Source organism: Mobula birostris, chromosome 6, assembly GCF_030028105.1.
Source record: "Mobula birostris isolate sMobBir1 chromosome 6, sMobBir1.hap1, whole genome shotgun sequence".
NCBI lineage: Eukaryota > Metazoa > Chordata > Chondrichthyes > Myliobatiformes > Myliobatidae > Mobula > Mobula birostris.
In genome coordinates this window covers 116,214,515-116,227,991 of record NC_092375.1, presented here as the reverse complement: position 1 = coordinate 116,227,991, position 13,477 = coordinate 116,214,515, and the positions used below count along the sequence as shown (strand labels likewise).

The window sequence follows — 13,477 nt, the reverse complement described above, 5'->3', positions numbered from 1 at the left end:
CAGCCTTTGTGTCAACCCATCTCTCCACTTCCTCATCCAGGTCATTTATAAAAATCACGAAGAGTAAGGGTCCCAGAACAGATCCCTGAGGCACACCACAGGTCACCGACCTCCATGCAGACCTCTGTAGGCAAGCCAGTTCTAGATCCACAAAGCAATGTCCCCTTGGATCCCATGCCTCCTTACTTTCTCAATAAGCTTTGCTTGGGATACCTTATCAAATGCCTTGCTGAAATCCATATACACTATATTTACTGCTCTTCCTTCATCGATGTCTTAAGTCACATCCTCAAAAAATTCAATCAGGCTCATAAGGCACGACCTGCCCTTGACAAAGCCATGCTGACTAATCCTAATCATATTATACCCCTCCAAATGTTCATAAATCCTGCTTCTCAGGATCTTATCCATCAACTTAACAACCACTTGTCTCTAATTTCCTGGGGTATCTCTACTCCCTTTCTTGAATAAGGGAACAACATCCACAACCCTCCAATCCTCTGGAACCTCTCCCATCCCCATTGATGATGCAAAGATCATCGCCGGAGGCTCAGCAATCTCCTCCCTCACCTCCCACAGTAGCCTGGGGTACATCTCATCCGGTTCCAGCGATTTACCCAACTTGATGCTTTCCAAAAGCCCCAGTACATCCTCTTATTTAATATCTACATGCTCAAGCTTTTCAGTCTGCTGCAAGTCATCACTACAATCACCAAGATCCTTTCTCATAGTGAATACTGAATTAAAGTATTCATTAAGTACCTCTGCTATTTCCTTCGGTTCCATACACACTTTCCCGCTGTCACACTTGATAGGTCCTATTCTTTCACGTCTTATCCTCTTGCTCTTCACATACTTGTCAAATGCCTTGGGGTTTTCCTTAATCCTGCCCATCAAGGCCTTCTCATGGCCCCTTCTGGCTGTCCTAATTTCCTTCTTAAGCTCCTTCCTGTTAGCCTTATAATCTTCTAGATCTCTAACATTACCTAGCTCTCTGAACCTTTTGTAAGCTTTTCTTTTCTTCTTGACTAGATTTACTACAGCCTTTGTACACCACAGTTCCAGTACCCTACCATAACTTCCCTGTCTCATCAGGACATACCTATGCAGAACTCCACACAAATATCCCCTGAATATTTGCCACATTTCTTCCGCACCTTTCCCTGAGAACATCTTTTCCCAATTTAAGCTTCCAAGTTCCTGCCTGATAGCCTCATAATTCTCCTTACTCCAATTAAACATTTTTCTAACTTGTCTGTTCCTATCCCTCTCCAATGCTATTGTAAAGGAGATAGAATTATGATCACTATCTCCAAAATGCTCTCCCACTGTGAGATCTGACACCTGACCAGGTTCATTTCCCAAAACCAAATCAAGTACAGTCTCTCCTCTTGTAGGCTTATCTACATATTATGTGAAGAAACCTTCTTGTACACACCTAACAAACTCCACTCCACCTAAACCCCTCGCTCTAGGGAGATGCCAATCGATATTTGGGAAATTAAAATCTCCCACCACAACCACTCTTATTATTACACCATTCCAGGATCTGTTTCCCTATCTGCTCCTCGATATCCCTGTTACTATTGTGCGGCCTATAAAAAACACCCAGCAGAATTACTGACCCCTTCCTGTCCCTAACCTCCACCGACAGAGACTCCGTAGGCAATCCCTCCATGACGTCCACCTTTTCTGCAGCCATGACACTATCTCTGATCAACAGTGCCACTCCCCCACCTCTTTTGCCTCCCTCCCTGTCCTTTCTGAAACATCTAAAATCCGGCACTTGAAGTAACCATTCCTGTCCCTGAGCCACCCAAGTCTCCGTAATGGCCACCACATCATAGCTCCAAGTATTGATCCACGCTCTAAGCTCATCCGCTTTGTTCACAACACTGCCGCCAGTTGGCTGGATCATGTTTTCAGTACTTGACCAGGTACACCATCAGGGCCTGACACCTTGCAAGGGCTCACCCTATTGAAAGATGCCCTGAGGTCAGCCCCCAAGACGGAGATCACAGGGTCAACAGGTGCTGCAGTAAGGGTTCGTACAGGTGTAAATCCCTGTAGCATCTACAGCTTCTGGGCAGGAAAATTACAGGAGATCTTTATAAATTGTCAGTACAGCCAGAGCTGTCATGTGGAGCTCACCATGGTACAAGAAAACCATCTTCCTGTGGAGCTCCACAAGCAAGTTTTTCATTGCACCTGCGCATACACGGACTTTTGCAGATGACAATAAACTCGACTTCCATTTTGATACAGCTGATGTGGTGAATAGGAGGAAATTTACCCCATAATAGAGGCATCTAAAACTGGAGGACGCAGATCTGGGGCAAAAGGTTTAAAGGGGTTCTGAGGGGGAATGTGGCTAGAATTTGAAATGTACTCGGGGGGGGGTTGGGTGATGAAGCTGGAGACTCACACAGTGTCAATGTAATGAGATGATTGGAGGAATCGCCATGGCTAGGAAGGGTATGGTCCTCAGGTGAGTAACTGGGGTTGGTGTGGATTGGCTTAAGGTTACTGACCCTCTGTTGGCCAGGGTCAACCATGGGTGTTATGTCCTATCTGTCAAATCAAAGACGCAAGCCAGGGCAGTATAACAGAGACTAAGCTGTTGCCTATGCAGCTGCCTCCCCCTCTCCACACAGCTGGTGAATCCAAAGGAACGGCAAAGACTGACATCTTTTGGTACCAGCCGCACCACAGGAGTTGTCAGTCAGCATTGAACTCCACATAGGACTGCCTTAGGAACTCCAGCTCTAGATTTTTCCTTGGGGTTTACTCTCGAAGCCTTCCCCACAAGTGGCTAAAGATGCATGGCAGCGGAGGTTTGAGATCAAAGTTTTCCTTCGCCTTGATGAACTGCCAACCAATATTGACAAGCCCTGATGATGGATGCTGCCTTTCTGTGACTGGTTTTGATGTACCAGTAACCTGCCTTTTCCCCTTTCTCATGTCAGTAGGAACAGTTCTGCTGAGCTTAGCAGCTAAGCCACATGTGAACGTCAGGAGCTGGACTTTGTTGTCAGAGGCTATTTGAGATGCACGTCATTGGGAGCATTTAATGGATAATGTGAGCTTGTTTGGGAGGGCTTTACCCGTGATGGACTGGGCTGTATCCACTACTTTTTGTAGGACTTCGTTATTCAAAGGTATTGGTGTTTCTATACCAGGCTGTGATGCACGCAGTCGATATACTCTGCACTACACATCAACAGAAGTTTATCAAAGTTTTAGATGTCATGCCAAATCTCTAAAGAAGTAGGCGCACTGTTGTGCTTTCTTCATTATTGCACTTATGCGCTGGGCCAAGTCCTCTGAAATAATAACATCTAGGAACACACATCAAAGTTGCTGGTGAACGCAGCAGGCCAGGCAGCATCTCTAGGAAGAGGTACAGTCGACGTTTTGGGCCGAGACCCTTCGTCAGGACTAACTGAAAGAAGAGCTAGTAAGAGATTTGCAAGTAGGAGGGGGAGGAATGGAGCCAAGAGCCGGACAGGTGATTGGCAAAAGGGATATGGGGGGGGGTGCGTCACGTGATGACGTGGGATTGAGACGTGTAAATCCAGCTCTCCCGTAAAAAATCAGCAAAGTACCGTTTAAGCAAAGTAAAGTTAATATTTTCCAAAAACTACTTATAAACTTCGTAAGACTACTCTACGATATGCCTCATAAACCGCAACAGAAGAAGTCTGTTGTTGTGAAGTCGCCGCAAGATGGGAAAAAAAAAGGGCCTACTGCAGCGATGGAGCCTTGGATTCAGGTTGGATCTCCTTCGGAGGAGACGCATTTTATCTCTGGCATACAAGAACAGGGAACAATGGCGGCGGTAGCGGTCTCTCGGAAGAAGATGCCGGAATTGCGCATGCGCAAATCGACACAACTTAAACTACAAGAACCGACGGCCACTGCAACTGAAAGCGACTCAGAGTCAGAATTGGGTATCGCAGAGAATACAGATGAAGAAGAGGAGGAAGGACTGGAAGAGACTGGAAGTAAAGCAGACGACGGAGACATGAGAGGGTTTATTGCAGTTAACAGCTGAACTAAGAAAATTAAGAACAGAGCTTACAGACGTGAAGATGTGCTATGATAAAGCTATGAAAAGACAGGATAAAATGGATAAGAAACTTCAGAAGACGGAAAGAACAATCGAGCATATTAACGATAGACTGGAAAAAACAGAAAATGATGTGCTTGTCTGGAACACCGAAAGAAATCGACTCTTGGAGAAAGTGGACGTGTTGGAAAATTTTAGTAGACATAACAACATTAAAATTGTTGGTCTTAAAGAAGGTATAGAGGGAGATAATCCAACAGAATTTTTTCAAAGATGGATCCCAAAAACCTTGTAAATGAAAGAGGAAGACCGATCAATTGAAATTGAGCGGGTACATAGAGCTCTAAGATAAAAACCACAAGATGACCAATATCCACGATCAATTTTAATAAAATTCTTAAGATTTCAAGACAAAGAAAGGATTCTACAGGTGGCTGTCCAAGCTGCCAAGAAGAGAGAAGGGCCACTGATGATAGAAGGGAAGAAAATTTTTTTCTACCCTGACATAAGTTATGAATTGTTGAAAAGAAGGAAGAAATTTAATCCACTGAAAAAAGCCCTATGGGATCACGGTTATCAATTTATATTGCGTTATCCTGCAACCTTGAAGATTTTTTTCCCTGGTGGAGAAAAAAGATTTTTTGACAATTACCGGAAAGCGGAGGAGTTTGTGCGAGACTCTTTGACTATTCACCAGATACAAGAACAAACCTGGGGGAACGAGATGGATTGAAGATGAAGACTGGATCAAGGATTAGGCCTGTTGGATTTTTAGGTGGATGAATATATAAATATATTATTAATTATGAGGGAGGGGAAGAAAGCTTAAAATTTGAGGAATATTAGCTGGGAATAATGACATTAATTTTTTTTATATACATACAATTTTTTGTTACGGGGGAGCTAGAAGGAACACTGACCAACCGCTTCGTTATTCATGTGTGCAAGCGTGGCTTTAGCCACAACCCACACAATGGAGGGGGGTAGTGTTGTGTATCTTTTCATTCACAACATTAGTGGGGGGGTATTTTGTTTTTTCTTTTTTTTGTATCTTATCTATTTTTTTTTCTTTTTGCCTGGATGATTGGGAGGGAAACACATAGCAACATGGTGAAGTTCAAAGAGGTTCCCCAGGGAACTATGACAGTTGAGAAGCTAAGTAATGTTTTAGATTTTAAGAGATAAATATGAAACATTTTTGAATATTTGGACCCCTTATTTATAGCTCCGATGATGATGAAGATCTTAGTTCCTTGGGGGAAAGTAAAAAAATATATTAAATTTATTTTTATCCCATTGGCCTTGTGCAAACCTTCCAATATTCAGGCGGTTCTTTTTTTTTCTTTTCTCTTTAGGTAGGAGTATATTTTGGGGGGGGGGAGGGTTAAGGGGAGGGGGGAGGGTAGATATTATTTTCTCATGTATCACTTTGAAAACTCAATAAAAATTATATTAAAAAAGGGATATGAGAGGATCATGGGACAGGAGGCCCAGGGAGAAGGAAAAGGGGGAGGGGGGGAAACCCAGAGGATGGGCAAGGGGTAGTCAGAGGAACAGAGGGAGAAAAAGGAGAGGGAGAAAGAATGTGTGTATATAAATAACGGATTGGGTACAAGGGGGAGGTGGGGCATTAGCGGAAGCTTGAGAAGTCTCCCTGCTGTCCCTCTCACTATACCCCTTGTCCATCCTCTGGGTTCCCCCCCCTTTTCTTTCTCCCTAGGCCTCCTGTCCCATGACCCTCTCATATCCCTTCTGCCAATCACCTGTCCAGCTCTTGGCTCCATCCCTCCCCCTCCTGTCTTCTCCTATCACTTTGGATCTCCCCCTCCCCCTCTCAAATCCCTTACTAGCTCTTCCTTCAGTTAGTCCTGACGAAGGGTCTCGGCCTGAAACGTCGACTGTACCTCTTCCTAGAGATGCTGCCTGGCCTGCTGCGTTCACCAGCAACTTTGATGTGTATTGCTTGAATTTCCAGCATCTGCAGAATTCTTCGTGTCTGTGTTTTTAAAATAACATCTAGGAATTTAAAGTTGCTTATCCTCTGCACCTCTGATCCGGACTGACTCATGGACCTCTGGTTTTCTTCTCCTGAAGTCTATAATCAGCTCCTTGGTCTTGCTGCTCTTGAGTGAGAGATTGTTGTTATGACACCACTCAGCCAGATTTTCAATCTCCCTCCTATTGATTTGGCCTATGATAGTGGTGGGATCAGCAAACTTGAATATGGCACTGGAGTTGTACTTAGCTTGACAGTCATAAGGGTAAAGAAAGTAGACCACACAGCCTTGTGGTGCACCTGTGCTGATGGAGATCATGGAGGAGATGTTGTGGCAATCTGAACTGACTGCGGTCTGCAAGTGAGGAAATCCAGGATCCAACTGCACAAGGTCTTGGAGCTTATTGATTAGTTGAGGGTTGATGGTATTGAGTGCTGAATAAAGAGCATTCTAACACATGCATCTTTGCTGAACAAATGTTCCAGGGTTGAGTGAAGAGCCAATGAGATGGCATCTGCTGAAGACCTGCTGCTCTGGTAGGCAAGTTGTTTCATCACAAACCTCTCAAAACACTTCAACACTATGGACATAAGTGCTACTGGGTGACAGTCACTGAGGCAGGTCGCCACGCTCCTCTTAGGCATCGGTGTAATTGAAGCAGGTGAGTACCACACACTACCAAAGTGAGAGGCTAAAGATCTCAGTGAACACACTAGCCAGTTGATCAACACAAGTCTTTATTACTCGGCCAGGTAGCCCATCAGGGTCAGATGCTTTAGGTGGGTTCACCCTCCTGAAAGTGACTCACACATCAGCTTCAGAGACTGAAATCATAGGATCATTGGGGGATGTGTGAGTTCGTGGTAATTCCTCCACATTTTGATAGTCAGAGTGAGCACAGGAAGAATTGAAGCGAAGCCCTACTGTCTCGTATGTTGCTCGAGTTAACTTTATAAGAGGCAATAGTATTCAAGCCCTGACAACTGCTGAGCATTCTTCATTCAATCAAGTTCGGTCCGGAATTGCCACTTCATCCATGAGATGGTTTTCCAGAGTTTGTACCCACACCTCTTGTAACTTTTTTGGTCACCAGACTTGAATGTCTCTGCTCTGGCTCTCAGATTTCAGATCTCATGGTTCATCCAGGGCTTCTGACTGGGGAAGACTCGGAATGATGTTGTGGGGACACACTTGTCAGCAGCTGTTTTAATAAAGTATGTTACAACCATGGTGCATTTATTCAGATCCCTCGATGAGATCTTGAACACGATCCAGTCCACTGACTTGAAGCAATCCCATAAATCGCTCCTCTGCCTCTTGCGATCATTTCTTTGTTGTCAATCTCTGGAGATTTACTCTTTAGCCTCTGCCTGCAGTAAGCATGCAGATGGGAGAAGGACAGCTAAGTGATCAGATTTTCTGAAATACGGTCTGGATACAGAACTGTAGGCATTCCTTATCTTGGTCTAGTATGTTGGAACGTCTGGTGCTACATGCTATATACTGATGGTAATTGGGCATGGTTTTCTTCAAACAAGCCTGTCTCGAGTCTCCGACTATGATTTGAAATGCATCAGGATAACCTGCTTCTTGTTTGGAGGTGAATGTGGAAGGTGAGTGCTGGTTGCCTGCCTTTTGGGTGCTGGGGATAACCGTTATCTGAGAAGGAGGAGGCTGCTGCTGTGCCCAGAAAATGTTACCCAGGTTTTCTGCGTTTTGGATATGGACTTGGACTAAAGACTTTTTCTTTCTCGGTCTTATAGATTTTTTTATAGACTGTGTTTTTCCCCTGATCTTTCTTGTTTTTTGTGCGCAGGAGTGGGGCATTTGGGGCCAGCGTGCCTATTCCATTTTTTTTTTGTGCGGAGAGGGGTGGATGACATCGTTTTTCTTTCTTGGTTCTGTGGCTATCCAGAGAAGAAGAGTTTCAGAGTTGTACACCTTGATATTAAATGAACCTTTGAGATGGCATTTCACTCAGTATCAGCAAAACCATTAAGCTGATTAACGACTGCAGGAGGAAGAAACTGGAGGTCCATGAGCCAGTCCTAATTAGGGGAGCAGAGGGGCAGAAGGTCAGTAACTTAAAAGTTCCTTGGCATTAACATATCAGAGAATCTGTCCTGGGACCAGCACGAGTGCAATCACATCAAAGGCTCAGTAACACTTCTACTTTCTTAGAGGTTTCTGCAGATTAAGCAGGTCATCTAAAACTTTGACAAACTTCTGTAGATGCAGTGGAGAGCATACTGACTGGTTGCACCATGGCCTGGTATGGAAACACCAAGAAAGGAAGCCTAGAGGGAGAAGAAGATGCGGCGCGAGGCAGCTCGCAGCGGCCACTCCGGTGGTGATGTCTGCTATTTGTCAAGCAGGGTGCCGTGCACAATCCTGATTTGATGGAGATGGACGTGAGAGCACGAAGGAACATCTGGTGAAATTTCTGAAATGCCTGCTTCGCTGCTGCTGCTACTGTGTGGTCCAGAATCTCTGGAGGGGAAGGCCCCGAGTCCTCGGCTTTGCTTGTTGCTTGGTGGCCGGGACAGGGTCGAAGCGCTCGGCGGAGGATGGTGCTCGGTGTCGGAGGTTCGAAGTTTTCGGACGGACTCAGTCGGCTGCGGTCGGGTGCTTCCAGTGGTGCTGCATTGGCAAGTTTGCGGCACTTGGAGGTTCATGGCAGGGAGAGTTTCTCCCTTCGACTGTCTGCGTGAGATGATGAGGTTATCGGGACTTTGAGACTTTTTTTTTTACCGTGCCCATGGTCTGCTCTTTATCAAATTATGGTATTGCTTTGCACTGTTGTAACTACAAGTTATAATTATGTGGTCTTTGTCAGTTTTAGTCTTGGTTTGTCCTGTGTTTCTTGTGATATCTCTCTGGAGGAACGTTGTATCATTTTTTAATGCATGCATTTCTAAATGACAATAAACGAGGACTGAGTGTCCTCATAATCTAATCTAATCTAGAGAAAATGATCGATACAGCACTCTCTATCACAGGCAAAGCCCTCCCATCATTCAGCACATCAACAAGGAGCACTCTAACAAGAAAACAGCATCCATTATTAAAAACACCCACCATCCAAGGCCATGCTCTCTTCTCACTGCTATCAATCAGGCAGAAGGCACAGGAATATTGGGTCTCACATCACCAGGTTCAGGAACAGTTGTTACCCTACAACCATCAGGCTCCTGAACCAGTGTGGATAACTTCACTCACCTCAACTCTGAGCTAATTCCATAACGTACAGACTCACTTTATACAACTTGTTCGCAATACTATTTATTTTTGATTTGCACAATTTGCTTTCTTTTGCAAATTGGTTGTTTGTCAGTCTTCATGTATTTTTCACAAATTCAATGTATTTCTTTATTTTCCTGTAATTGTCTCCGAGAAAATGAATCTCAGGGTTGTATATGGTTGCATATACAGTGCTTGATAAAGTATTCAGCTCCCAACCTTTTGTCCACATACGGTTGTGAACCCTTTGCAATTACCTGGTCTTCTGCATTAATTACTCAAAATGTGGTAATGATCTTCATCCAGGTCACAATAGTAGACCAACACAATCTGCCCAAACTAATAACACAAACAATTATACTTTTTATATCTTTATTGAACACATTGTTCAATCATTCACAGTCCAGGCTGGAAAAAGTACGTAAACTGGGAGGGGGAGAAGATAGCGGCGCGATGACAGCGCACGTGGCCACTCCGGTGATGAATATCTGTTATCTGTCAAGTAGGGGACCGTGCACAATCTTGATTTGATGGAGACAGACGTGAAAGCACAGTGGAACATCTGGAAAACTTCGGAAATGCCTGCTTTGCTGCCGCTGCTACTGTGCGGTAACCGGAATCTCTGGAGCTGGACTCAAAATCCTCGGCTTTGCCTGTTTCAGCGGCTGGGGAGAGGTCGAAGGCGCTCGGCAGAGGATGGCGCTCGGGAGGCTGTATCAGAGAGGCTGCTCGGAAGCTCGGAGTTTTCAGACGGATGGACTCAGGGTCGGCTGGGGTCAGCTGCTTCCAAGGCATCAGTAAGTCGATGGTGCCTGGAGGTTTATGGCAGGGAGTTTCTCCCTTTTGCCGCCTGCTATTAGGGACTCAATCGACTGGGGACTTTGAGACTTTTTTTCACTGTGCCTATGGTTTGTTCTTCATCAAATTATGGTATTGCTTTGCACTGCTGTAACTATATGTTATAATTATGTGGTTCTGTCAGCGTTACTCTTTTGTTTGTCCTGTTTTCTGTGATATCACTCCGGAGAAACATTGTATCATTTCTTAATGCGTGTATGCATTTCTAAATGACAATAAAAGAGGACTGAGTGTTCTCGTAAACTAATAATCTAATAATTTAATAACTGGTAGAACCTCCTTTCGCAGCAATAACCTCCACCAAGCATTTCCTGGAGCTGCTGATCAGACCTACACAATGGTGAGGAAGAATTTTAGATTATTCCTCCATATAAAAGTGCTTCAGTTCATCAATATTTCTGGGATACCTTGCATGAACAGCCCTCGTCAGGTCATGCCAGGTCTGTTTTAAACCATTCTATTGTTGACTTACTCTTGTGTTTCGTATCATTGTCTTGTTCCATCATCCAACTTCTATTAAGCGTCAGGTGATGGACCACTAACCTGACATTCTGCTGTAAAATGTCTTGATACAATTTTGAGTTCATTGTTCCCTCAACGATTGCAAACTGTCCAGGCCCTGAGGCAGCAAAGCCGCCCCAACTCACGATGCTCCTTCCACCGTGTTCCACAGTAGGGATCGGAATGTTGATGTGCAGTGCCCCTTTCCCCCCAAACATAGCAGTGTGCATTTCTGCCAAAAAGTTCAACTTTTGTCTCATCTGTCCACAGAACATTGTCCTAGAAGTGTTGTGGAACATCCAAGTGGACTTCTGTAAACTCGAGGCATGCAGCAATGATTTTTTGAAGAGCACCAAAAACACAAAACAAGAATGGTGTTCATGGAAGGACACCATTCTTGTTTGGTGTTTTTCTTATAGTGAACACATGAATAAGTTCTAGAGATTTCTGCAGGTCTTTTGCTGTTACCCTTGGGTTCTTTGTCATTTCCTTCAGTATTGCATGTTGTGCTCTTGGTGTGATCTTTGCTGGATGCCCACTCCTAGGGAGAGTAGCAACAGGACTAAGTTTCCTCTATTTGTGGACAATTTCTCTTACTGTGGACTGATGAACATTCAGGTCTTTAGAAATGCTTTTGTAGCCTTTTCCAGCTTCATGCATCTCTATAATTCTTCTAAGGGCCTCTCTGAAAGTTGCTTTGATCAAAGCATGGTGCACGTGAACAGATTGTTCTTAAGAAGAGCAGGCTCCGTCAGTAACCTGACTTTTTTTTAAATATAGGGTAGGGCACCTCTACAACCCACACCTCCAATCTCATCTCATTGATTGGAACACTTGACTCCAAATAGCTATTGTAGAAGGCATTACCCCAGAGGCTCACGTACTTTTTTTGAACATAGACTGATTGTTTAAATGGTGTACTCAATATTGACCAGGAGCAGTACAATTATTTGTACTATCATTTATGCAGATTGTGTTTGTCTACTATTGTGATTTAGATGAAAATCAGACCACATTTTGAGTAATTAATGCAGAAAACCAGGTAATTGCAAAGGGTTCACAAAATTTTTTCTTGCAACTGTAACTGAGTAGTACAACCATGGATTTTGCTCAATTTAACTGGAATTTTTATTTGTGAATTACATGCTCCTTTCTTCACAGTGGAGCCCAAAGGACAGAGAAACTATGAAGCATGAAAAACTAGATATTCAAAAACTGAAACGTTAGCACTTCACCGATATTCATTCCTCTTTGCTCAGTGCTTAGTTGAGCCGCATCTCGCAGCTCTTTCAGACAGTAGTCTTTCTGGATAAGTCTCCATTAGCTTTTCACAATGGGATGGAGCAAGAGAAAACAACCCAAGTTTCTCTGGTTATCCAGCCTCTCGTTATAGCACATACCTTTTAATCCAAGCAGCAACCTCGTAAACCTCTCCTGCACTCTTTCCAAAGCCTCGACATCCTTCCTATAATGAGGTGAGCAGAACTGCACACAATACTCCAAGTGTGATCTAACCAACTTTACAGGGCTGCTACGTGACTCTCTAACGTTTGAACTCAATGTCTCAACTAATAAAAGCAAACATGCCTTAACTACCCTATCAACCTGCGTAGCCACTTTCAGGGCGCCCAAGATCCCTCTTCTCATCAATACCGTAAACCCAAACTTTGCTCAACTTTTGGCACCTTGCAAACTTTTTTTACGTGGGTTGGGGGTGGGGTGGAGGAGTTGCCGGAGTTTTACCTGCGTCCCGGGAGCGATTGTATTCCAGATCCCTGCGCTTGGCGCACAGCCCGCGCCCTTGGACGAGAGCTTGGAGCGGGAATTCGGTGTCGCTGCGGGGGTAGCAGCGGAGTCCAGCGCCGCAGCGCGGAGTGTAGACCCCACACGCCTCTCCCAGGGTGCGGGCGCAGCTCCAGCAACAGCCGCAGCCCGGCTCCCGCACCGTTTCACTGCAGCCGGCCGGCTCCGTGCAGCTCGCCAGCTGCTCGCTGCTGCAGGGCGGGCAGCGGAAAGCCACTTCGGCCACCCCGCCGCTCGCCAACAGCACCAACATCGCCAGTCCCACCAGCCCGGCGGCGCCCATTGTCTGCCGCGCACCAACTCGGCGGCGTCCAACCGGCAGGTGGAGCGGGGCAGCGCCGGGTCCCAGCGCCCTTCGCTCAACTGGAGGGAATGATCCTCTGGGTCCCAGTGACCGCCGGATTACTTGAGGACAGGTTCCGTCGGGTCTTAGCACCGAAGCATGGGGTCGCTAGTTCCCAGCGCCTGCCGGTTTACCGAAGAGAGACTACCGTGGGTTCCGGGAGTCCGCCGGTTCCCAGCGCCCGCCGCCTCGCAGGAGGGAGGCTTCCTCTGAGTCTTAATGCCGGTGGTCTAACAAGGGGAGAACGGCTCCACTGGTTCCCAGCCGCTTTCTAGAGAGGAAGGGCTCCACTGGGTCTTAGCGCCGGAGATGTTATAACAAAGTACAGATCCGCAGGATCCCAGTGCTCGCCGACTACTCAGACGGAAGGGTCTTCGCAGGGTCCTGGCACGGGCGGGTTACAAGTGGGGTTCTGCCGGGTTCCGGCTCACTAGCAGTGAGGGGAAGAGAGAGAAAAGACTCCAGCAAGCGCTGGTGCCGGAGGTTTTAAAGGAGAGCACTGGTCCACCAGTTTCAGCCAGCTTTCTGGAAAGGAAGGGCTCCGCTGGGTCTTAGCGCCAGTGTTGTACACACGCGAACCGATCTGCTGGATCCCTGTGCCTGACAAATTCACAGCGGGTGGAGTGGAGATGGGCGGGCTCCGTTGAGTCCTAGTGCCGGCTGAAT

At 45.8% G+C, this 13,477-nt stretch overlaps 1 protein-coding gene across 1 annotated transcript in view; it reads right to left on the bottom strand.

Annotated features, from left to right (window-relative positions):
* The window catches only part of LOC140199298 (insulin-like growth factor-binding protein 2), a 55,491-nt gene extending 42,645 nt beyond the window's left edge, over positions 1 to 12,846 (bottom strand). Inside the window, exon 1 of the mRNA XM_072261113.1 lies at positions 12,409 to 12,846. Coding sequence (XP_072117214.1) covers positions 12,409 to 12,751 — 343 coding nt within the window. The 5' untranslated portion in view covers positions 12,752 to 12,846. The remainder of the gene's footprint in view (positions 1 to 12,408) is intronic.
* Between the last annotated feature and the right edge of the window lie 631 nt (positions 12,847 to 13,477).